The sequence below is a fragment of the Eretmochelys imbricata genome, chromosome 3 (assembly GCF_965152235.1).
Source record: "Eretmochelys imbricata isolate rEreImb1 chromosome 3, rEreImb1.hap1, whole genome shotgun sequence".
NCBI lineage: Eukaryota > Metazoa > Chordata > Testudines > Cheloniidae > Eretmochelys > Eretmochelys imbricata.
The window spans coordinates 21349729-21376946 of record NC_135574.1 but is presented as its reverse complement, the minus strand read 5'-3'; the positions used below and the strand labels follow the sequence as shown (position 1 = coordinate 21376946).

At 41.5% G+C, this 27218-nt stretch overlaps 1 protein-coding gene across 10 annotated transcripts in view; it reads right to left on the bottom strand.

Annotated features, from left to right (window-relative positions):
• Positions 1-27218, bottom strand: part of LDAH (lipid droplet associated hydrolase) — a 186414-nt gene that overhangs the window by 118078 nt on the left and 41118 nt on the right. For 8 of the 10 annotated variants that reach the window (XM_077812470.1, XM_077812477.1, XM_077812471.1 and 5 more), the window contains exon 3: positions 27056-27190. The exons of the other annotated variants lie outside the window; for them this stretch is intronic. In XM_077812470.1, the coding sequence (XP_077668596.1) occupies positions 27056-27190 (135 nt within the window). The remainder of the gene's footprint in view (positions 1-27055; positions 27191-27218) is intronic. 10 annotated transcript variants of the gene reach the window in all.

Sequence of the window (27218 nt, the reverse complement as noted above, 5' to 3'; positions counted from 1 at the left end):
ATTTATCTCATGATTTTCTGTGGGGCAGGAGTCATGGTTTTTGAGCATTTGGGGTTCAGATACTGTGTCTTTCTACATTACAAACTTCAGGTTAGGGAAAGTTGCTCACCATGCGTATGTACATTACCTGACACAATGGACATACTAAAAACTCTTGTGTAATACATCAACAACTATGGGCAAACATAGTGCCAACATTTTCAAGCTAGTCTTCCTGAAGATAGGCACCTAAATCCATATTTAGTCACCCAAATAAGTGACCTATAAGCTTCTAAGGTACCCACAGCTCTTATTAATTTCAGTAGGAGCTGTGGCTGCTCAGAACCACTGAAAGGATGGCCACTTATTTAGATGCCTAATTGTAGACGGCAAGCATGTTCTTTTCTTTTCTAACACTGGTATATTGTGAGGCCAAATGACACAAGTATGACAAACACTGCATGGGAAGATAAGCATGTATTTGAGTTTTGTAGGATCCATATGCTAACTTTCAATAAATTATAGATTATGCTTTGATCCTGCACTCTTTACTCAGGTAAAACACCTATTAATTGCAATAGAAAATTGAACTGTGACCTATAGAACAATCCAGTTTGAAACTATGAGATTTTCTTCCCTTGTTTAACAGCAGTGATTATTCTAGTAACTTTCATCTCTAAACATAATAGTACAAGAGAGAAATATGAAACTGCTTTCATCGTGGAAAATAACTATGGCCCTGATCCCACAAGCAGATGTGCGCCAGTATGGAATCCTGCTGATTTCAATAGCTGTTTTCACAGATGAATAAGAATGGCCGCAAATCAATGGTTAATAGCATTTGAATAAATAAGAGATTTACTGGATTGGACCCATAAAACCCCTACTGGCAGATGCTGAAATCACTTGCGGCTTTGCCAATCATGAATAATCCACACATTCCAAACTCCAAGACTTCTACACCATCCCACATCATCATGTATCCCCATATATATTGACTTTTTTTTTTGTCCCCATATAAAATTGTCCTTATCTCATGTTATCTCAAAGTGTCTCTCCAGTGCAAACGTTACCTTTATAATGGAAAGAAATCTATGGGAGCAGGCTTGTGTCACTGGTTTATATGATTATTTATTTATTTTTATGGAATAAAATCGTCCAGGGATTCTCCAAAATCAACATGAGTTTCTTGGGTGGAGATGTTTAAATGGGATCTTTATATAAGCAAATAGATTTGCACAAACACATTGGCAGTTCCCTCTCTAATGGCTCTACATCAGAGAAGAGAGCAAAGGACGAGCTACTTCACCTCAGGTGTGGAATAAATTGCACGGCTGAAATGGAGCTCATTTAAGCTGAATTTTTAGATAGCAGAAGTTACATGAGTTGTACCTTATGCTGAATACACCCTATCTGAGCCAAGCCATGTAGTCTTAAGACTTTATTTAGCTGAAATGTATTAAAAGAAATACTGTATTTCTTATTTTCTTTGGCAAAATGTTAATCTACTGATGTGCTTTTGGAAAAATAAGCTTGTGATCGCTTTAAAGAATCACTTTTTCTGACCTCTATTAAACCCAGAGTCAGAAAACAATGATAGATGAAATTCAAGTGTTTGTTCAGAGATTAGTTGTCTGGTTAACCTTGCTAAGAAGAATGGGACTCTGGGTGTGAGAGAAATAGCCTTTTTGGAAGGGGAAAGGGGGTAGTATTGTATGTGAGTGAAAGTAGATGAGAAGAAAATCAATGGAAGGAACAGATGGATGGGTATCTCCAGCCAGGAGGCTGTGCACCCTCAAGATGGGGGCAGGAGACAGATAGCTCAGTGGTTTGAGCATTGGCCTGCTAAACCCAGGGTTGTAAGCTCAATCCCTGAGGGGGCCATTTAGGGATCTGGGGCAAAAATTGGGGATTGGTGCCCCTTTGAGCAGGGGGTTGGACTAGATGACCTCCTGAGTTCCCTTCCAACCCTGATATTCTATGATTCTAATACAACCATATGAGCAGACAGTAACAACTCCCATGAGACTAACAGGGACATATCATTACAAAGTCTACAAAATCCCGGATCTCTTTTAAACTAGTTGCTCATAAAAGACACCAAAGGTGAGATTTTCAGGGATGAAATCGTACACTTACCTTTGTACATGCCTAATTTCTGCATGTAAATCCCTGAAGTGTGCATGCAAATAAGGGACTTTCATGCACACATGGACAGTTAGGCAACAAGATTTTGAACACTTAAGTTGGGTACCTATGAATATTTCTGTGCAGTTGCCAGGGTCAAACTTTGAAATCTGGCCCAGGATATTTAATCCTAGTGGAAGACTTCATAAAGTAATTCCATAACCCCCAAATTTTAGTCATGGTCTGCTAAGACACAATATAGACTTTCCTTTGAAATAAAGGGAAGATAATCTGGTGGAGTGCTAGAGGCAGCCATTAGCGAGAAAAGTAATTGTTTCATTTTTTTTAAATAGAAGAGTAAAGAGTGTCAGCTATCAGTTACCTTATTTTTAAGATAATAGACCAGTTCAGCCACCCATTCAGTTATGAGTCTATGTATATGGCCTTTGTCATTGAGCACTTCCCATTTTTCCAAAGATGACTATATTCCCTCGTTTCCTTCCCTCCTATCAAGCAGGCTTTGGTTTTATTTTTGCTTTGGCTTTTGTTTAAAGAATGACTCTGTAGAAATGGAGGATACCAATGTGGGCAAATAGGTGGAGTTTACATTTGGCTCTGAACACACTAAGGTGTTTCAACTAACAGTGACTCCCATATTCTTTGTCTGGCTCTGGTGAAGGGTCTATTTCCCATGATCACAAGCCTACCCCTATAGGTCAATGGTAGTATGGATCCAGAAGAATGTAGCTGTGATGGAGGGCTGGCAAATCAGGGAGGAAAAAATGTACTACTTTTGAAAGGTGAAAAAGGGTTAATTCATCACTGTGAGAAGGGAAACAAGAACTTGGAAATAGGTCGTCCTATAGCATAAGTATAGTATATTCACATCTATTTGCAAATATACTAAAGTAATAGAGGGCTGTGTTACAACGTGTGGGAGGAGCTAAAGTTGCTCCAAGAGCCACTGAGTTTCAGAGAGGGACAGTTTCTCTAGAAGTTCAGAGGGATGTATGTCAACTCCACTCTCTTTGAATATTATGGTGTGTTCCCCTTTCCATGCTTTATTAACCAGTCCAGTGTGAGGAGAATATAACCTTGGGCCTGCCTTTTCTTTGCTCCTGTTGGGATAATTTGAAACCCGAGGTTGCTAAGAGGGCAGGGATTGTGATGATGACTGGCTACGGAACAGAAATGTACGTGGGGTTAAGTTTTGCCCCCCCTAGTCCCCGAGTAGCCCTAAATATGAATTACATGGAGAAATACATCAGCACTGTTTGACTGCATAATTAGATGCCCCGTTCAATGACCCTAACCCTTTCCCTTCTGATCAACCCACCACACAGCTCTTGCTCTTATTTAGTCATACAATTATTACAATTTACCAAGGGTCATGGTGGCTTCCCCATCACTGACAATTTTTAAATCCAGATTGCATGTTTTCCTAAAAGATGTGCTCGAGGAATTATTTTGGGAAAGATGTGTAGTCTCTTATACAGGAGGTCAGACAAGATGATCACAATGATCCCTTCTGGCTTTGGAATCTAGGAATTTTTTTTTTTGCCACTGAGAAACCCAAAATAAAAATGTTAAAAGCCATGGAACTGTGCACTCAGAAACTGAACTGCAAGTTTTTGCTTTGCACATGAAATACAGGTAAATTTTTGGAAAATGTACCCCCAGAGATCTACTGCTTAAAGCCTGCATGCTTTACCCAGCCCAATTCGATTATTGAACCCTAGCTAATTTATATTAGCAAACTCCAAAATGGGGGGAGAGGGGAGAGGAAGCATGTAAGAATGTTCAATAAATATTTTAAAAACCCCCATTGACACTAGGAACAAGTTCTTAAAGCACTGTGTTTTAGATTAACCTTTAGACCTTAATTTGGGCCCTCCTCCCCTAGGGAACTGTTCATGAGACATTTAAGATAAATATACTATTCATTAGTGTTTATTGGAGTAATTACTTTTTGTAAAAGTATCCTCCACAAATAAATTGCCATTTTCTCAGGCTGCTGGAGTAATTCATGTGCATTATTTTCTTTATTAGAAAAATAACACAAATCTTAATTTATAAAAGACTATCTATATTTTGTTCTCAAATATTTGCTTTCCATATCTGCAATAATATTCTTTAATGCCTAATTTGTTTTTCAACAGGTCTTGTGTTAAAAATAAATCATATATGCATGATCACAACAAATGCAGTAAAAAACAAGATTTGCTTTTAAAATAAAAATTAATTACAGAAAACAAATTAACTAGACATACACATTAGTGTCTATTTTGTTCTGCATACCCAAAACTTCTCTAAGCAATAATCAGCAGAGATCTACTTCTGCTGAGATGAACATCAAGACCTAAGAGATAAAGACACAGACCTTTGGAGCACTAAATCTTCATGAGTGCCCAAATGGGAAGTTAATACAGGTATTGTTACATATGTTTGGATGGTCCAATTCTGAGCTTCCCTACACCTTGCATACTCACTTACCTGCATGTAAATTAAGTGTGATGTGGGTATAAAATGTTACCACCCACACAAGAGTTATAGGACTACATACAAGCAGGAAAGTGCTTGTTTAAAGATGTAACCAAGTCAGTGAGGAAGGCTGGCAGCAAGACCATCAAGATGGGAACTGTCTCTTACTATGTGTACACAGCACCCAACACAATAGGGCTCTGACCTCAGGACTACCCACAATACAAATAATATATTACAATTATAATAATAATAATAATGAGGAAGTCACATGGTGGAAATCTTGCAATTTTCTGGCATCACTAACTCGCTGAGTCTACTCCATGTGATGAGGAGGATCCGCCTGCTTGGCAGAAGTCATCTTCATTTGGTTTCTCACAGAGAAAGTCAATGTTTCAGCTGAGCAATCTGTTTGTGCTGTAAAAGGCCCTTCCCAAAAGTTCTCCCAGCCCTAGCTCCTGAGTTGGACTCTGGCAGGCAGCAATCTAGTACATTTCTTACCTTATGCATTTCCTTTAGGAACTGTCTTATTTTTATTGTGTATTTGGACAACGTGAGTACTGTTCAGTTTTAGAGAGAGAAAACTGTTTCACTGATATCTGAATTCTGTTGTGTCACCAGCCTGAGGTGTGTAACGTAGCATTCCTGGACAGAGGCTTACAATATGGTGTGTTCATTCTTTAATTCTTTAGACATATAGTGGAATAATCATCATTTAATATTTGACCAGACATAAATATCTTCCCATTTTACAAAGGGAAATTTGTGCCATCAGATTCAGGCAAAGTTTGACTGGGGGAAAGGCAGAAAAACTTCAACTCACAGTCCATTTTAATAACACCTTGTACTGTATTTCCATAGTGACTTCCATCCAAGAGCTATTATTAATTCTAATACTTTGTGCACTGTTTTTATAAAACCGAGGCTATCCCTGCACCCAAGGGATTTGTAATCTAAATTAGGCAGACAGTATATGATGACAACACATAAAGGAAAGAGGCGGGTAATCGGATAAAGGTTAAAACAAAAAAAAAGTAACATGAGTGGCATTACTCAGGACAGAGTCAATGGGGTAACTCAGTCAATAAGGTACTAGGCAAACAAACACGATTAGCAGAATCTGACCATAAAGAACAAAGCTTATAAGCTTTGATATGTTTGAATAGATGGAAATAGGGAAGAGGGGTAGAGAGCCCAAGAGCAGAAAGCAAAGTGAAAAGTGTGAGTATGCAGGTTGGATTTGAATGAGGAAAACAAGACAGCAGGAGAGGTGAGAAAAAAGACGAGTCTCCACCACAAGGGAGTGGAATAAGAGGAGTCATGGCGAGAATGGGAAAAGGCGGCAAGGACAGCAACACTGTGAGAAGATAAGAGCACAGGGGTAAAGGCAGGGATGAAGGAGAGGAGATTCAGGTAGAGCTGAACTGTGCAGTGCCTATAAAGGGAAGACACAGAATTTGAACTTTAAACAAGACAGACAGGAAACTAGCAACGGACTGAGAGGAAGTCGATTCAAGGCCAGCATAGCTACTGCTGACACCTCTTTTATTAGTGTTTCACAGAACTCTAACACTATACTCATCTTTGGACCTGTGACATGGACTACAAAGATCCGAGTCAGTAATGCTCTGTCTATATAATAGACTGTGATTCTGCAAGACCACAGGGAATGCCTAGGAGTTTGCAGTGAACCATGACCATGGAAGTGTGTGCTTATGTGAATGAATAAAACAGTCTGCATTTGCACAAACACAAACCTGTTCAGATTTACAGCTTGTGATTCATAGGTGAATTCAACTGAGCTCTGTGTAGCACACCTCACCTGGGTAGAATGAAAACAAAAATAAGCCTTTATTTAAGTATAACAAAAGATCAACTTTGCAACAGTAGCACTTAGGTCTCTCTTTCAGCCATAATGCAGAATTCCAAGAAAAATAAATCCATCCTAATGTCTTTGGCGCATTGCCATACCTGCAGCATTATAGCTCAGATAGAGGACGAAGAATCTTTGCAGACACTTGAAAGTCACCAGCTCTTTCTCCATGAATGATGAAAGAAGAACGGAATTCTTGATAACAGGATGGCAATCTTCTCAATTACACTGCCACCTTATTTTAAAACTATTGGCAGTAGAAGAATGTATATTGCACTGTCCTGATTGTTAACATAAATTGCTCTGTTTCCCAAAGCTACATAATAATTTGAAGGTTGGAATGCTTCCTTGTTTTAAATGGCATAAACAGAAGGCTGATAAAACATCAATAAATAAGCCTACATTGTTTAAATAAGTTACAGGGTGGAACCTGAGCCCCACTGATGTAAATCGGAATTCTGACTTCGATTTTGAGGGAGCCAGGATTTCACTCATAGACTCCAATTCTCCACTGCCTTGCAATATGTGTAGCCATTTAAACCCTGAAAAGTGATCACAAAGTGAGTGTAAAATGCTACCAAATCAAAACAGGGGTTGTTCCACTCACTTTGCACAAGTATCAATGACTACACAAAGTATAAAGCAGAGATTGGACCCTGAGAGCCAGATTCTGTAGTCTGCTCAATTCACTTTGTGCCACTTTTGCCAAAAGTGAGCATTAGAGCAGGCACCTTAGGGGAGCAGTGGCCAGGAATCAGGGAGTCCCAGCTGTCTGACATGCTGCGCTCTCTGTCAACATCAGTTTACATGAGCTGAGGATCTGAGCTATGGCATTTAGAGACTCTGTTCCCATCCCACCAGTACTGAATAATAGCAAAGGGGGGGGGGGAATGCATCACCTGCAAGAGCACATGATGGTCCCCTGATAAAAAAGGAACTGATACAATACTGTATAACTAAATAATTTTTGCATGATCCATTATTATTACTGGAGGCATCTTCTTAAAAGATAGGATTATCAAACTAGTGTCTAAATACCAAATACATGTAGATGAATGAGGGAACTATACCACTAACCTTTTTTCTGTATGATTTTATTAATATAATATTGTCCAAGATTAGTATTTAAAGGAATTAAACATATACTTAACTAAATTAGGTACCATACTAACTGTATTAAAGTAGCTAGTTAGCTACGCTTAGTTTCATTTACATCACTTCAGGGTTTTCACAGCTAATTTAAAAATTCAATTAAGTCCGCTATTCAGTTGTCTGCAATTTTAAACAGGTAAAGTTTCAGGTAGGATTTTCAAAAGGGCTCAGCATAGGCCCAACTAACTGGGAGTTTTACCATTGCTTCACTGGGAGCAAAAAATTAGGTGACTATTGAGCATCTTTGAAAATGCCTCCCATTTAGCTGACACCCCCAGCCCCCAATACTGTAACATAGGGGTCGGCAACCTGCGGCACGCAAGCCGATTTTTACTGGCATGTTGCTGCCAGCCGGGGTCCTGGCCGCCGCCCCAGCTCAGCCCGCTGCCGGCCTGGGTGAACGGAACCCCGGCCCGGCAGCGGGCTGAGCGGGGCCGGCGGCCAGGACCCTGGCTGGCAGGAGCCAGCGGACGGAACCCCAGACTGGCAGCAGACTGAACCGCTCGGCCTGCCGCCAGTCTGGGGTTCTGCCCGCCGGTGCAGTGTATTGAATGTCTCCCTGTAAGATTGTGCTGCTTGTGGGGCACCAGGACCGGCAGTCATAAGTAGCACATTCCTACGGGGAGACATTTAATGTCCTACACAGGGGTAGGGAAGGCTGTGCCTCCGCAAACAGCTGGCCACTTCCGGCTCCCTGACTGCCCCCCTCATAACTCCTGACCCATCCAACCACCCTCCCCCTGCTCCTTGTACCCTGACCACCCCCTCCCCGGGACCCCCTGCCCCCTGACTGCCCTCCTCAGAACCCTCCACCCATCCAACCCCCCACCTCCCCCTGCTCCTTGTCTCCTGACAGCCCCCTCCTGGGACCCCCCTATCCACCCCCCCAGGCCCCACTCCCCCATACAAGCCCCCCTGCTCCCTGTCCCAACTCCTATCCACACCCCTGACAGGCCCCCCAGAACTCCCACGCCTATCCAACCACCCCTGTTCCCCGTCCCCTTACCATGCCACTCAGAGCATCAGGACTGGCCGCCATAAGTAAGTAGCACATTCCTATGGGGAGCAATTTAATACACTCCACCTGGCCCCGCACAGCCTGCTGATGGTCTGGAATTCTCAAAATATGTTCTCGCACCCCTTTTCAAAAATTACACTACAAGTAGCTTAAAAACTTGAAAACTTTGTTTGTATATTACAGTGATCATTAAAAAATGTAGAATGTTAACAGACACATCCGTTTGATGAAACAAAGTAGTTGTACTTATGTCCCTGTGCTTAATTTGTGTTTTCAATGATTTACCTCCTAAAAAAAATCTCGCATGTCTCACACCCCCAGAAAGGGCATCTCACGCCCCCAAGCAGTACGTGCACCCCAGGTTAAGAACCACAGCATGAAATTGATAAGATCTGCATTTTAATTTAATTTTAAATGAAGCTTCTTAAACATTTTAAAAACCTTGTTTACTTTACATACGACAATAGGTTAGTTACATAATATAGACTTATAGAGAGAGACCTTCTAAAAACGTTAAAATGTATTACTGGCACGTGAAACCTTAAATTAGAGTGAATAAATGAAGACTCGGCACACCACATCTGAAAAGTTGCTGACCCCTGCTGTAGCATATGAGCACCTCACAATCTTTAAAGATTCTGAGGTGCTTCTAGTACATTAATCATAGCACTGGAAGGGACCTTGAGAGGTCATTTAGTCCAGTCTCATGGCAGGACTAACTATTATCTAGACCATCCCTGACAATTTATTACAGTGCTTAACCACCCTGAGAGTTAGGAAGTCTTTCCTAATGTCCAACCTAAATCACCCCTGCTGCTATTTAAGTCTATTGCTCCTTCTCCTACCCTCAGAGGTTAAAGAGAACAATATTTCTCCCTCCTCCTTGTAACAACTTTTTATGTACTTGAAAACTATTATCATGTGCCCTCTCTGTCTTCACTTCTCTAGACTAAACACCCAATTTTTTCAATCTTCCTTCATAGGTCATGTTTTCTAGACCTTTAATCATTTTTGTTGCTCTTCTCTGGACTTTCTTCAATTTTTCCACATCTTTCCTGAAATGTGGCTCCCAGAACTGTACACAATACTCCAGTTGAGGCTTAATCAGTGCAGAATAGAGCCGAATTACTTCTTGTGTCTTGCTTACAACATTCCTGCTAATACATCCCAGAATGATGTTTGCTTTTTTTTGCAACAGTGTTACACTGTTGACTCATGATTAGTTGTGATCTACTATGACCCCAGACCTCTCTCTTCAGTACTCCTTCCTAGGTAGGCATTTACCATTATGTATGTGGTGAGCAACTGATTGTTCCTTCCTAAGTGGAATATTTTGCATTTGTCTTTATGGTCCTTCCCTTCCTTGATGGACCCCATCTCTGCTTAACAGTCCTTCCTCCCAGAACAGCATCTCTTGGTTAAGGAAGCTAAAGCCCTCCTGGTGACACCATCCTCGCAGCCAGGTATTCACCTCCAGGATGCATCTGTCTGTGACTGGGCCCCTACCATTGACTGAAAGGATCGAAGAGAACACCACCTGCGCTCCCAATTCCCTCACCCTTACTCCCAGAGCCCTGTAGTAATTTCTGATCTGCTGAGGGTCATACCGCAGAGTATCATTAGTGCCCATATGGATGAGTAGCACAGGGTAAAAGTCAGAGGGCCAGATGATCATCGACAACTCCACCATAAGATCTCAGATACGGGCCCCTGGCAGGCAGTATACTTCCCAGGATGCCATGTCAGGCTGACAGATGGGTGTCTCCATCTGCCTCCAAAAATGGTCACCAACCACCACTACCCTACATTTCCACCTGGGAGTGGTGGCTGCGATCCTCCCAGCCTTGGGACTATATGGCTTCTCCGCCTCCATCTTTTGGGGATGATTCCTCATCACTCATTGCCAGGGCAACATAACGTATCCTCACAGTATCTCTCTGAGGTAGGGAAGTGCTGTGATCCCCATTTTCCTGGGCGGGGACACCAACGCACAGAGAGGCTAAGTAACTTGCCGATAGTCACATAGGAAGTTAGTGCCAGAGCAAATAAATGAAGGCATGTTTCCCACGTCTCTGCCTAGTGCTCTAACCACTGCGATATCCTCCTTCCATCTCCAAACTCTCTGCACGTTATGGAGATGTTTGTGGAGACAGACAACATAGCTTCAACAGAAACACTTCTGAAGTACAGTTTCACTATGAAAAGTGGCTAGAATAATGGCATTTCCAGATTCAATTTGCTATGCATGTAATGGATGTTTGTTTGTTAAATGCCAGTCATGCAAAGTTATCTGACCCAGGAAGTCAAGCTCTGGGTTTTTTTCTGATCATGCAGTACCACAACTCAGATGAAGTTTATTCTAGGCTCTAATGCACAACTGAAGTGTACGCCTTAAAAACTCTATGTAAACCGAAGCCCTGATTCAGCAAAGCACATAAGCAAGTAACTTCATGCATGTTAGTCGCTCTGTCAAGCATCGGAAAAAAAAAAAAAAAAAAAAAGCGCCCAGGCAGAACAGCAACAATATCAACCTGCTCAGTCTGAGCCTGGGACATGGTTTCCATTTGTCTTCCTGCATCCTCTGACAGCAGCCCTGCTGCCAATATGTCACGACTCTGCTCCAAAGGAATCCCCTTTCGTAGTTTATCTGATTAGTTTTTAGTAGTAAGAGTAATTAATAATTGGAAGAGACGACCAAGGGATGCGATAAACTCTCTGTTACTCGGAGTTACTCCTTCAAGCGTGCTTTGCTTTGCATTGGTCCACATTTGAATTTAATTTGCAACTCCATGACCTCCAACACACATATGCATACACCCCAAACAGGTTATGGATTTATATTCATAGACATAACTACCAAACAATTAGATCAAGCAATGTTTCTTGCACTAACAGATGGAGATTTCCAAAATTCATATTGTAATGGTTCTTGACACCATCGATCAGGTGGAATAAAAAGAAAACCACCATTAGCAGTCGTTGAACTGATGCCATCAAAGCTCTATAACATTATTTATTCCCAGTGCCAACCTACCAGGTAACAGGAAAAAAAATTCTAAATGTCCTAGTCACGAAGTGGAAACTTTACGCTAATAAGTTAGAGTTCTTGGTGAATGATTCTTATCTTAAACCTAGACTGTGTAAGGAATGAAGAGCCAATGGTTATAACAAAAGCAGTGTATTTCAGGCACATGGAATGATTCTGAGTAATGGGGATAGTCCAAGCTCATTCTGCTTACAGATGGAAAATATATTGTACAAATTGCCTTGGATTTCTGGTAGAAAGTCCTCCAAATCAAAATGAAACAACATGGTTTCTCACCAACCCCAATCTCTTGTTTACTATATTTAAACCAAATTTCATCCTTAATCCAAACAACAAGAAGACAGTAAAGGCACAAACAAAATATACTGAAACATCACACTGTTGCTCAACTCAGTGAACTGAGGCATATTTTCTAAGGCAGGACACCACAGACACAAATGTTACCTTTTCATGGGGTTCCTTAGGGTTCAAACTGTTTTGTGTGTGTGCAAAGAGCCATCTGCATCTAATTAAAGATGATGGTATCAGCTGGAGAACATACCTATGTCATGGGGTGAAAGGCTGAAAACAATCCATAAACAATCCTAAAACTTAGCTCCAAAGCTCCGTGGAATGCAATCAGTGAAGGGTTTAAACTCCGCAATGGGTGGATATCAACAAATTTTAACATGTCTCTTATTTTCTACACAAGAATCTAAAAGGATATTTTAGGGATCCAGCAATTGTCACTTTCAAACAATTCTTTAAAAATATAAACTTACTAAGCTCATTTGTAATTTGGGATGGATAGTGCAGGTTTATTTTAACAAGAAGTATTAGTGAAACATTGAATAATGAATTAGAAATGTACCAGTGGACGTTCTTTAAGAAATAAGCCCTAAGATACTATGGTGATGGACACTGTAGAAAACCTTGACATAGACAGCTCAAGAATGCAAAGAAACTATCATGGCAACAATACAAGTGAAGACAGTCAGATTCTTTTCTCACACCAGTACAAATTGGGCATAACTTCACTGAAGTCCACAGAATATCAAATAATATCTGAATCAAGTCTGTAGCCTTTCAATTCAAGTAAGTAAATAACTGCATACACAACATTGTAAGATCTGGCTTTATCATTAAAGTTACTAAACGTTTGGATGGGATGCTAAGAAAATAAACAGGAAAACGTAGATACACATTTCCTTAATGCATGCTGCAAAATTCTATTTCATTCATTTTGACCATTATTGAGCAAGGTTCTTGAGCACTTGCCTAGCTTTAAGCATCTAAGGGGTCCTGTGGAAGTCAATGGGAGTTTTGCCATTGACTTTAATTGAGTGCCAGGAATCACCTTTAGGTCTACTCACATGATTATAGTTCAGCATGCGCTTAAGTATCTTGCTCAATCAGGGCTTTTAATAATAATTTACTGCATGCGGCTCAAAGGAAAAAAAATGTCACAGTAAATAAAACATTGTAGCATCTCTAGGGCTATTTGCTTTTCACACATTTCAATTTAATACATTCCAGTGGGTCCATAAAATGAAATGTACATTTGTTTCCCTAAAATAAGCATCCAGTAATAAAACCATAATGTGAAATATAAGTATTGCCAAGCAATGACAAAAATGTCAACATTTATATCAATACTAATGATTCATGATGTACATTTAGGATTTAAACAGTCCTCAAAAGGCTGAGATGTACACGCTTTTTGAGCAACAGAGATTGCAGCATCAAGATAGGCAGCATGACTAGTCTGTGTTGAAGCAGTTCCTGCCCTGTCCTGAGAAAACAACCAGTTCCTCTGCACAGGAATTGATGTGGGATAGCTTACTGGTGACGAATCCTATGTGAGGGACTCAAAGTGAATCATCACTTGCAGTAGCTAGCTACATAAACAGGAAGCTCAGCGTCTACCTATATTTAAAATCCATGCTTACAAATGAAGCCTGCCTAACTCTGCCTGGATAATAGGTTCATGATTTGGTTCTTTCTTTAACATAGCCAAAAGTTGCCAATATTCAAGAATTGGGTCCTGACTGCATTTCTTTGTACACGATGCTACTCACAATTCTAAGAATAAGCAGCTTTCATGATGACCAACATCAGAAAAGAAAAAACTGTCCTAATATAAACTCGGGGGACAAATTTTGCAAGCTAAATCGAGCAATAAATTAAGTTGCAGATATATAACTTGGTGTAAGGGAGTCTATCTGGGTCTCAACTGTTGTAATTCGTATGCGAGGGGGCAGAAGTTGTTGTAAATAGGCATAAATTAAGTGTGTGTGTCAGGCACTGTAGTTTAACTCAGGCCATGTCTACACTACAGAGTTAAGTTGACTTAAGTTATGTTGAAGATCATAAGACGCTTTAGTAACATTGGTTGTGCACGTCCACGCAACAGTCCTTGTGTTGGTGGACAGAGTCCACAGTTGGTGCTCTAGCATCGAGAGAGAGAGAGTGTTGCATTATGGGTAGCTACCCCTCGGTGCAGCTCAGCACCCTGTGTCGCAGTAAATCATAGAGACGTGCTCGCTGTCCTGTGATGCAGTTCTTCCCATCCCATCACTCCACAGGCTTCCTACTTCGTTTTGTGTCATTTTTCAGCTGTCCTTGTGAACTATGTGCCCACCATCTCTGCCTGACAGCATGGATCCTGAGAACACAACGTGGCTGGTCCTGCAGTACTTCATGAGCTGTGAAACAAGAGTGTGAATGGAAACAAATAATTCAAGATTGTGTACCATGGAAACACATAATTCAAGATTACTGCTGGCATTCACGGAGCAGCTTGCCACAGTGGACTGTTGGTACTGGGCTAGGGAAACAAGCACTGAACGGTGGGACTCCATCGTGATGCAGGTATGGGATGACGAGCAGTAGCTGCAAAACTTTCAGATGCACAAATCCACCTTCATGGAGCTGTGTGCTGAGCTCGACCCAGCACTGCTGCACAAGGACACCAGAATAACAGCTGCCGTCACTGCTGAAAAGCAAGTTGCGATTGGCGTGTGGAAACTGGCAACTCCACACTGCCGCCGGTCAGTCACAAATCAGTTTGGGGTGGAAAAGTTCACCGTGGGGGTTGCGATGATGCAAATGTGCAGGGCCATTAATTGCCTCCTGCTATGAAGAATGTGACTGTTGGTAATGCACAGGAAATAATTGATGGCTTTGCGGCAATGGGATTCCCTAACTATAGAGGGGTGATAGATGGCACGCATATCCCAATTTTGGTCCCCAACCATCTTGCCGTGGAGTACATCAACCAAAAAGACTACTTCTCCATGATCTTACAGATGCTGGTGGATCACCAGGGCCATTTCACTGACATCAATGCAGGGTCGTCAGGGAAGGGCATGATGCATGCATCTTTCAGAACACTGCATGCTGGAACTTTCTTTCCAGACTTGAAGAGCCCAGTGCAGGCTGTGCACATGCCCACAGTGACCTTTGGAGACCCCGCTTACCCCTTGCTCCAGTGGCCCATGAAGCCTTACACTGGGAACCTAGACAGCAGCAAGGAGAACTTCAACATCAGGCTTAGCAAGTGCCAAACAACCGCTGAATGTGCCTTTGGCCAATTAAAAAGTCGCTGGTGGTGTCTTTTTGGCCGGTTAAACCTCAATGAGGAAAATATTCCAATGGTCATTGTGGCCTGCTGTACTCTACATAATATTTGGGGTAGACTGCTGAGGCTGATCAGCTGGCTGCTGATTTTGAAGAGCCAGATACAAGGGCAATTCGAGGGCTGCAGCAAGAGGCTATTCGAATCAGGGAGGCTTTGAAGGAGCATTTTGACAATGATTCTCAGTAATGTGTCTTTATGTGATGCATTAGGCCAGGCAATGATTACTTGCCGCCTTGAATTACCCCTGCTTCCTGAGAGTTAATTGTATAGCCAGCGTGTTTCAAAGTTAGCACTAATGGATGTGTGTTTGTCACAAATACTCATTTTAATAACAGGACAAAACACAAATTTTTGGTAAACTAGGGGACACGACAATGAAGAACAGTCTCATGGTTAGGGTTTTCACAGCTGTAACTCCAGCTTTCTATGGGAAACCAGTCCCTAGGTGTGAAGTGCATGGGCGGTACTGTGAGGGCCTGGGAACACACGAGGACTGCGGTGGAGGAGTTTGGGGAGTGTACAGATTGGAGTTCTATAATAGCTGCAGGGGGAGTCACACACAGATGGGCTCAGATTGCAGGGTAGTGAGGGATTCCATTGTCTCTGTCCGGCCTTCCAAAAGCTTTATCATCTGCTCCTACCCCCGCGGCCTTTCCAAGCTATCCCGCCTCAGTCTTTCATTAATTTGAGGTCTCCCTCTTGTTTCACTATGTGCTGCATCTGTTGATTGCAGCACTTCATGAAATATATCCTCTTTACTCCCCTGGTTCGCTGCCTTATCTGACGGAAGCGCTCTGCGGGTGTGGAGGAGGGGGACCTCAAGGGCACATCTGCAGAAGCCAAAGAAACAATGAACAGAGACAGTATTGTGAGTGTGGTCACAGCCGTTAATCACTATAGTTACACACAACTATTTTTCACCATCGCTGGGCTAGCATACAGGTCGGCTCGAGTCCCCAGTACGGTGAGTTTGGCAGGGGTGGGAAAGAGGCGGGCAAGAGGGTAGAAGGGACAAAGGGTAGTTTGCGAAGGGGGTTACTACAAGCAGCTAGGGAGACTATTCTGAATATTACGAGGAGTACTTGTGGCACCTTACAGACTAACAAATTTCTTTGGGCATAAGCTTTCATGGGCTAAAACCCACTTCAACACTTCCTGGGTTAGTGTTTTTGTTGTGTGGTGTGTAGTTGCTGGTAAGTCTTTGCTTCAGGTTGGGGGGTTATCTATAAGCGAGAACTGGCCTGTCTCCCAAGGTCTGTGAGAGTGAGAGATCATTTTTCAGGATAGGTTGTAGATCCTTGATGATGCGTTGGAGAGGTTTTAGTTGGGGGCTGAAGGTGATGGCTAGTGGCGTTCTGTTATTTTCTTTGTTGGGACTGTCCTGTAGTAGGTGACTTCTGGGTACCCTTCTGGGCTCTGTCAATCTGTTTCTTCACTTCAGCAGGTGGGTATTGTAGTTTTAAGAATGCTTGATAGAGATCCTGTAGGTGTTTGTCAGAGAACACCTCAACCTCCCTGGACATTAAATAACAGACTTAAAAGTGGCAATTCTTCAATGAAAATACTTCAAAAACAGAGTCCAACGAGAAACTGCAGAACTAGAATTAATTTGCAAACCAGACACCATCAAATTAGGCCTGAATAAAGACGGAGTGGATGAGTCACTACTAGAACTAAAAAAAAAAAAACCACTAGGTTTCAGAGTAGCAGCCGTGTTAGTCTGTATCCGCAAAAAGAAAAGGAGGACTTGTGGCACCTTAGAGACTAACAAATTTACTTGAGCATAAGCTTTTGTGAGCTACAGCTCACTTCATCGGATGCATGCAGTGGAAAATACAGTGGGGAGATTTTATATACACAGAGAACATGAAACAATGGGTGTTATCATACACACTGTAACAAGAGTGATCAGGTAAGGTGAGCTATTATCAGCAGGAGAGTGGGGGGTTGGGGGAGGAACCTTCTGTAGTGATAATCAAGGTGGGCCATTTCCAGCACTTTACAAGAACGTGTGAGGAACAGTGTGGGGGGGGGCGGGTAAACATGGGGAAATAGTTTTACTTTGTGTAATGACCCATCCACTCCCAGTTTTTATTCAAGCCTAAAACTAAAAAAAAAAAAACTTCCCCATGCTAATTTGCCCCAACTGTTACTCACACCTTCTTGTTAACTGTTGATAATAGCCCACTTTAAGTGAACTGTCTCAACCCCTTACTTGGTAAGGCAACTCCCATCTTTTCATGTACTGCTATATATATATCTTCCTACTGTATTTTCCACTCCATGCATCTGACAAAGTGGGTTTTAGCCCATGAAAGCTTATGCCCAAATAAATTCGTTAGTCTATAAGGTGCCACAAGGACTCCTCACTGTTTTTGATGATACAGACTAACAGGGCTACCCCTCTGAAACCTATTCGGAACATTGGTACCCTTTTCCACAAGCTAGGGTAATCAAACCCAATATCTCAGTCCTAAGGGTAACCCTATATGCAAGGGTACATATCCTGCATGCGTGTGGCTTCAGACTGGCTTCGTATGCTGCTCGCCTGTGTGCTGCGCTGCTCCCTGCAGAAATAATTGACGGGTGGCGCAGCAAAGTTTCCTACAGTGGGGGGAGAAACAAGGCTGCTCTACCAATGAACCTTCTTCAGCAGAGGATTGTAGAATACCTACAGGAAAGTTTCCTAGAGATCCCTATGGAGGATTCCAGGGACATCCCTGTGTACATTAACAAACTTTTCCCCCATGGACCCACTGCATAGATGCACAGGCTCTGTTGTTAATTTCTGTCCCTTATTCCTCTTCTACCATACAACAAAGTACACGAGAGCTCAATCTCCTTTCACCATTCAGTATCAAAACAAAATGAGCACTTACTGGAGCTCCCCATCCTGCGTGCCAGAGCCAGAGTGTTGGGACTGGCTAGACCCCTCTGGAGTGGAAAAGAGGTCCTGACTTGCCACGCACCGGAGGACCCTGCCGTTTGCTCCACATTGTCCTCCAGCTTCACTCTCATCCACCACTTCGTCATCAGGGGGTTCAGTCTGCTGGTCACTGCCTCCAGTCCCCCTGAAGTATCCACAGGGCTCTTGGGGGTGGAGGTGGGGTCACTGCCGAGGACGGTATCCAGCTTCTTATAGAAGCGGGATGTCTTCTGCGCTGCATCACAGTGATGGTTGGCCTCCCTTGCCTTCTGGTACAGCAGCTTCAGCTCCGTGATCTTAGCACGGCACTGCTGCGCGTCCCTCTCATGCCCCATCTCCTGCATGGCACGAGCAATCAGCCTGTAGGCATCAAATTTCCTACAGCTGGAGCGAAGTGTGACTGCACAGCCTCCTCTCCCCATAGACTCAGCAGATCCAACAGCTGTGGTATGCTCTACGCAGGAGAGCATCTGCTGCAGAAAGCCAGCATGGTCAGCTGGGGAGATGCTATGAGAATTGTGCACACCGAGCAAACAGGAAGAGGAATTCCAAGGCCTTTAAACGGGGGAGGGACACATCCTTGTGTATCTTCAGGGCAGCAGAGTTCAAACTGCTGACCAGAGCAGTCAGGATGGGCATTGCGGGATACCTCCTGGAGACCGATTAGGGCAACATAACTAAGCGCAGCATCTACACTGATGTTGCGTCACTCTAACTACAAAAAGCTCTATGCCGCTCATCGAGGTGGTTTTATGATGTTGGCTTAGCAGGGGAGTTACATGGCTGGGAGGAACATTTCAGTGTGTACACCTCCACTGTTTTGTTGATGAAAGCTGACTTTTGCTGACAAAACAGTGTAGTATACACAAGGCCCTACAATTTTACACTCTTTAGTTGCTTCTTCTGCTACTTCCCTGTCTTCTGCCCACTAAATATACAAATCATCCTCCTACAACTCTTTTACACCTACCTACCACCTTATATTTAGCCTTTGAATCTGGCCATGTGTTTTTAATACTGCACCTGCTATCCAACATCTCAAATATACTCTTTGCTGAAGCACAGGAGGGGAGTTACTAAATTTTCAGGAGCTGTCTAGAAAAATGCCATAGACAGAAACCTGGAGCTGACTTATTTCAACACTGGACCCACAATTTGTCAATAGCTCCCAGTTACCCCAAAGAGATGGTATAAAGTACTTTTCAAAACAAGCAAGCATTAAAAACATTTGACATGCTTCTAAATAAGTTAAAAACCATCAGGTCGCCAATGTACTCTGACTTCATACACTTTTACATAAACTCCCTCCTTGTTGCTTATACGGAGACAATAATGAGAGTGAAGTCAGTCAGTTCGTATTACAACTGAGTTACCATTTAGATTTCCCTGTAAGATGACATTTCCATTGGATTACTTCCCTTAACATTTGCAGGCCACAATCCCATTAGCGGTGGCACAGTGACCACCATGGTAATTGCTTACACACACAAAAATATTATTAGAAAAGTACTGCATGTATTCTTAGCTATCATTACTACATCTCAGCAAGTAGAAACAAGTGTGAGAGCCAACACTGCCTGATCTACCAGCTCTCCACAGACCGCCAGCAAGTGCCTGGGAACCACCAGTGGCCCACAGACCACAGTTTGAGAATCACTGTCCTAAAATAATATGCAACCCTCTTATTATAGCACACAGTGTTCCTTGTCTTCTTCAGACTACTATTTTAGCCACTTTCCTAGCAGAATAGTTAATCATAGGATTATACAAATGAATGGCCCTTCTCTGGCATTCATGCAGACCCTCATATTGTGTCATCTGGCAGACAAACAATGATCCAACATATTACACAATAGGCCAGATTCTGCCCCGATTTACTCTAGTGTAAATCCAGAGTAACTCTGTTGACTTCATTTAGGGTTAATCTGGATTTATATAATTGTAACTAAAGGCAGAATCTGTCCCAATGTTAGTTACACAGAGAGGATTTGCAAATGAAACCATAAACTCCATTTTGTCAGGTAGTAAATCCTAAAACAGAGCCAAGAGGCAATTAACAAAAGAAACAACATAGCATAGAGTTTCCAAATGTCCCCACAGAGTGAGAGAGAACATACATAGCCATTTCACCATCAATGTTTTACACTGATAAGAACGTTACCATTTTGGATGATGTAACCTGAAGCTCTCCGTGCCTTCACATGCTGTTTGTCTGCTTCTCCCACTACCCTTTCCTGGGGCTTCTTCCATGCTGCCACTTAAGCATGCAACCTACTTTCCGAATGTGTTGCACGGCCACTACCCTCTCTGTATTAAGGGCCTGACCCAAAGCCCACTGAAATCAATGAAGAGATGAGATTTCTAGTAACCTTCAAGGGCTTTGGCTCAGCCCTTAACATGCTTGTGAATACTCTCTTCCACCATGATGTCTAAATGAAATTAACTGCCTGATCATGACTTCATAGATTGTAAGGCCAGAAGGAACCATCATGATCATTTTCTCTGTCTTCCTGCATAACAGAGGCCATAGAATTTCATCCAGTAATTCCTGCATCAAGAATTTCACCCATAACATCTGGATGAATTAGAGCCTATCGTTTACAAAGTCAATCAGTCTTGATTCATAGCTATCTAGTGATAGATAATACAGCACATCTCTAGGTAAATTGTTCTAATAGTTAATTACACTCTGTTAAAAATAAACATTATTTGTAGTCTGAATTTGCCTAGCTTCATCTTTCAATAGAATAGTTGACTGGAGATAGCCTATATATAAAACCATTATGTTATCAGACATTGTTTTACCAATAACCATTTTGCCTATTTTACCTCCTTGGTGTACCACCTGTCCATCTGTCTACTTTATGTCTTATAAACTCGTTAAGGCAGGGATCATAACTTACTTTATATTTCTATAGCGCCTAACACAGTATGGGTACTACCATAAATTAATAAACCAATAATAAAAAGCTAAAGATTTAAAATTCAAATAGAAGTTTTCTGACCTTATAATGCAACATAGAAAAGTATCTGTAGAAGACAATTTCATTTAGGGTTTTTTGAGGAAGAAACACTGGATTTTTATTCATATTCTGGCCTGGGACACTGTAATCCTTATTGTTGACTGAGTCATCAAAAACCTTTGTGGAACGTAATTGTAATGCATGGCTGCTTATGTGCGTCTAGTTTATTTATACAAATGTATCTGGAGATAAAGACAGAGTTAAAATCCAAGCGGTGGAGTGTTTCAAAAGAATGAACAAGCACTTCGTTTGAATGGTTTAGAAGAGACTTTTTTTCCCACCAACCCTGATACTGTCTGCACCTTTTGTTATTACTTATGTAGCACTATGGGCACTTTGCATGCAGGAGAAAGGATGTTCTGTGGCAGAGGCAGTGGGTTGGGACTCTTGAGATCTGGTTCAATTCCCAGCTCTTCCACAGATGTCCAGTGTGACCTTGGACAGGACTCAGTGCCCCAGTTCCTCACCTGTAAAATGGGGATGGTAATTATCACAAAAGACCACTAAACTACTTAATACGGCATGTATTCAATTTCTAAATAAATGAATTCATCTCTCATTTTCCAAACAATATGAGTTCATCTGAAGAAAAATAATGGAGGAGGAATTTGACTGCTAAGACTATTTTAAGCCAGACTGTCATCTCAAATAGCTTTTACACTATGGAGATGCTCCTGAGTTACAATGTTCTGCGATCAGAATCAGACTGTATTTCTTGGTAGTAGCATGGACATTTCAAGATATAAATACAGAGCCAGTTTCTGCCACAACTTACTCATACGCAGTGGTACCTCATTCCTCAAGCAATCCCCATTTGCATCTCTGGTGAATTTTTGGAATTTTTTTAAAAGGAAGTTATTTGAAAATAATTACATGTCTACAAAGTTACACTAAAGTATCTCTACTATTCTCTTTCAGTAATTAACTGTTTCCTGGAGAAACATTTCCCTCCATTCTTTTCTTAATTACCCACCGCTCCTTTTCAGAATACACATTTTCCATATACCAAGCACTGCACATTTTTACTCTATTTGCTCCCTAAATGCCAGTCATACACCATCATTACCCGCATTTAGTCTTGCTAATAACTCAAAGGCCCACCTATTTAATCCCTATGAAAATACAAACTGACATCCATTCTCAGGCAGTAGCCTCTGTTTTGACAGCCAGGGCACTGAGCTGCAATGTATTTTTAAAAGCCTCTTATAGGAAAAGCACTAACTTGTAGTTTAAATAAACTTTCTCAATGCCTAACATGTTACTCTGTGAGCTGTAGAAGATTACATTTCTCATCAACATGTGACCGGAAATCTCAAAGAAAAGTAATGCAAATCCCTTTTAATAGTGATATGCTAAAAGAAGCCCTACAAATTGGACAAATAAACTAATTATGGGTATACTTTCACTGTTTATTTTAAATTAAAGGCAGACATTGCTATATTGGAATTATGATCTGTTTGGGTTCATACTTTTCCCCCCTTTGTTTCTTACAAACCTGTATTTTAAATTGAAATTAACCAACTGATGTCCAAATACTCACAGCTCATAAAGGCAGTCACCAATAAAATCATAATACATTTCACGTAGCAGACAAAACTGCCAGGATAAATAAGTAGTCAGTGTTTATGACATTATAAAAGAAGCCGTTCATAGGTAGCATCTGTGTGACTGACTCAAGCACATTAACCATTAGGAAAACTATGAGTCAAAGTGTCAATATTAGGCACTGCAAAGGAAAAAGCAACACCTTTAAGATTCTGCAAACGTTTATACAGCATATATAGATTATGTTGATTTTTAAACAGAGTGTCCAAGAAAGTGTTCATAAGCTGCTCTCCTTTTTGCAATTTTAAACACGTCAGCATCAGGTGTTATATATAGTGAACAATCACAGCAGTGTTCAGCCTACAAGGATTTTTATAACAGTTGAGCCGGAAGATGAGCCACTCTTTTTGACTAAGGGGCAAGACTGATTTTTGGCTAAGTGAAGGTCAAAATTATGAATAATTTATGCACAGCTGGTTGCTAAAAGTAGAATTATAATACTGAACTGCTGATAAATCAGTTAAAACTCAACATATCTACCTCCGAACAGGGGGCAACATGCAAATTGGTGAGTGCTAAGCCTCTTTGCTTCAATCCATATCAGGAGACAAGGATGACAGGAGAAAATTCCTTTACCAGATGCCATATGATTACTTCTTTACATGAAGCCACAGCAGCAAATGGTGAGTTATTTAACATCCCATTCACAATCAAATTGCTAAGCAACATACACTGCTAACAACAATTTTGTTACCATCGGTGTCTCTTATTCAAAAGCACAGAATACTCGTGCATCCCTCAGCTCTCCTTAGACGATTAGGAAAACAAACACAGAGAATGAAACTTACAGAAGGGAAGAGAAAGTTCCTTACCTTATATAGCAACCGGAGGTTCTTCGAGATGTGTGGGCCCCCCCATCTGTATTCCACTGGGTATATGCAGGTGCTCTACATGCCAGGAGCCACAGAATTTTGAAAGCTGTGTCCAGTGGTCCGCATATGCATCCTCACTCACCTTGTGCCTCCAACCTAGGAGATACAGGAAGGGGCAGACTGACAGCCTCTTCAGTTCCTTCTCAGTCACGAACCAAAAGATGGTCCAAAGCAGAGGGGAAGGAGGATAGATAGCAGAACACAGACAAGGACCACACATCTCAAAGAACCTTCAGTTGCTATAAGGTCTCTTCTTCTTCAAGTACTGGTCCCTGTGGGTGACCAACAAGCAGTGCTCAAGTAGGAGGAGGGTGTGAGGACACAAGCGGCAGAGCTGAAGGAAGGACCACCATTCCAACGGATACATCAGCGGAGGAATCTTACACCAAAGCATAAAGTCTTACAAACATGTAAGATATCAAGTAGATGAACTTCTTGAAGCAATATCATAGATGTTGCTTCCACTCTTGTGGAATGGGGCCTTGCCCCATGAAGGGGAGAAAGATTAGACAGCTGACGACAGAGCAAAATACAGCCTTAGATCCTTTAAGAGGATACAGCCTGACCATAATCTCTTACCGCTAAGGCAACAAATACTCTGGTAGACTTTGTTCTCTACATGTAAAAGGCCAAGGCTCATGGAGCAACAAGGGGATGGAGCCTCCTTTCTTCTGAGGATGCATGAGGTTTTGGAAAGAACATATTTTTTGTACTACCCTAAGGCTCAGATTTGAAAGACTCTGGAATCATAGGTTTAATTACTAGCATAATCAGTTTATCCCTTCAACCTTCCCAACTATTAAAATTGGGTTTCCTGAAATTCTTTGTATGGGTCTTTCAAATGAGACCTTAAAACCACAGGATGTTGGTGCTTATTGGGGACGTGAAAGAGTCCATGGAAGAAAAAGATTTGAGCCTCAGTATTCTTGGGCAAACTCTCCTTTTCCTCCATTGTTGTGTAGTGTGCCAGTTATCCACCTGGTTTCCATCCTCCTGCAGCATTCACATAGCCTCAAATTCTGTTTCTAGCACTTCACCCTCCAGAAACTCAGGGCCCAATAAGTACGAGCAACAGAGAGCAGGATCCTTTCCCCCGTGCCTACAGATTTGTGTTCCTCAGGGGTTTTATCATCCAGAATGCTGCAGGATGTATGTTGGGGGCTGACATAGGAGGCATAGAAAATGGGTCCATCACCTGTACCCACCAGCCAAACTTCTTTGTGAGGGGCAGAGAAGATTTAGACACTATATAGGCGACTGCAGCCACTTTGACCCACAGTCTACGGAGAGCCTTCCATTCCACTGGGCCAAACAAGGCACCTTGCTACTTGAGCCTTACATGGGAAGTCAGGATTTGCCCCATAATTTGTAATGGGCTTTTAGACCCCTTTGGAAAAGAGAAAACTTAATATAAAATATTGTTTTCTGCAAACTGAATGAAGACAATGAAGAAATAGCAGGGATGTTTAAGTCAAACTCAGTATCAACTGGAAAAGTCACCCATATCCTAGTGTTGAGAGAGGAATGCGTTTGCAGATGTGTGTTGCAGTGAAGACACTTTTTTCTTTTCGCATCCTGACAAATGAATAGGAAACTTCATTCTTCTGAGGTTTCCCACCTCCCTCAGTTTTCAACTGTATTGTGTAACATGAGTGTACTGTGTAACATGAGTGTTTTATATTTTTGCACTATACACTTGCAGGTGTGATCTGACTGCATTTTCCTTGTGCTGACTCTTTAAGGCACTTTGGTGGGTTATTCACACTGCAGCACCTCATAGATACACTTCACAAATAATTTTTTTAGAGAATCATTCTGGTTTTCTCTTTTCTTATTCCATCTTTTGAGGCTTTAGTTTGCAGTTTTCAGATAAAGCATTTGCAATTAATTCATGCTTTTGTTCATTGCATTTGTTGCAATGAACATATGCAGGAAAGGGGATCAGCTTCTAATAACTCAAAATTTACTTTTTTGTTATTTCCTCTTCTCCTCCTTTCTCCCAACACTGACCAACATCTGTTCCCTCAATTGCACTCAATTTATTATTATGATAATGAGATATAACTCGAGGACTTCTATCTGTTTAGCATTTTCCCATGGGTTAATAAGAAATTAACTGAATTCTTAACGTGTTATCACAGAGTGTAGCTTGCTGCCCTACTCAAGAAATCAGTTTAGTAATACTAAATTTTTAAAAATTATTAAATTTTTTGGATTTCCTAGAAGACTAGTTTGAAAAGCTGCCTGAGGAATATTTTTAAATAAATTCTAAATTCACACTGACAGGACTTCAACTTCCTGCTCCTAATAAAATAAACAAAAAGTTACACCAAAGCCTTGCATCGTTTCACTAATTTTTTTCTGTAGCTGTCCCTCAACAGTTTTCTATGTTTTTATTAACTCCATGGTGCTGCAGACTTACCAGCAAGTGCAGATCCTAACATATATTATGGTATGGCTAGTAGTTGGAAGCATGGGGACTTCTCATCTCCCATGGCCAAAGTGTTAATGTTTGCCTCAGAGTTTGACATTTGACCAGAATGATTTGTAGCAATTTGACAAAAACACCATTAGATTTCAGATTTCACTTTCAACCTTATACTAAGGCTCAAAAGCTCAGGTGCTAATGCTATGGTAAGGAAAGTGACCTTAAACATTTCTGCTCTTAAGCCCCCCTTATCCTGAAAACTGCTTCGTGTAGGTGTAAATGCAAAGAGCAAATGCTTAGGTTTGTCTAAGAGTTAAGAAAGTAATTTAAGACCAGAGAAGTACCATTTAATGGTCAGGGTATAGGCCTGGAAGCCAGGAAACCTTGTCCTGGGTTTTGGATATGGCCACACTACTTCCATGGCTTTGGACTGTGTCACTGTGCTCCTTCTCCCTGGCCCCTCCCTGCATCTATAAGACAAAGGTCTTGTCTACACACAAGTTGCACTGATCGATTTAAAAACAGTTTTAAGATAAATCTAGTTACACCGGTGCAAATCAACATATAGACATTTTAATTTTGGTTTAAGACCAAAATATTTCCAGTTACCTTAAATCTATCCCTAACTGATTTATGCTAAACCAAAATAAATCTGCTAAAAATCAGTTAAAATCAGTTCCAGTGAACCCACAGCAACTCTCTCATGTAGAGGAGCCTACAGATGATAATAAGAACACTCACAGTACTTTCTGCCTCACAAGGTTGTTCTGAGGGAATGTCTGAGGGCATTCCAAAGATGAATAGTACCATGGAAGTGTTAAGTGATATTATTAATAAACATAGGTTTTGCAGGACAAATCATTGCTATGGTAAAATCTGTGTATGTTACAAATTACAGTACAGTACCTTCTGTCATTCCCATGCCACTAGGGGGCTTGCAGTGCCCAGCATGGCTCACAACCCAAACTGGATATTGCCCGTTTAGTCCATGGTATAATGCCCGTATGAAGGTCCTGTAATAGCCTGCCAGTCCTGGGTTACCTGACAAGAGAAACACACAAGTGTGTTC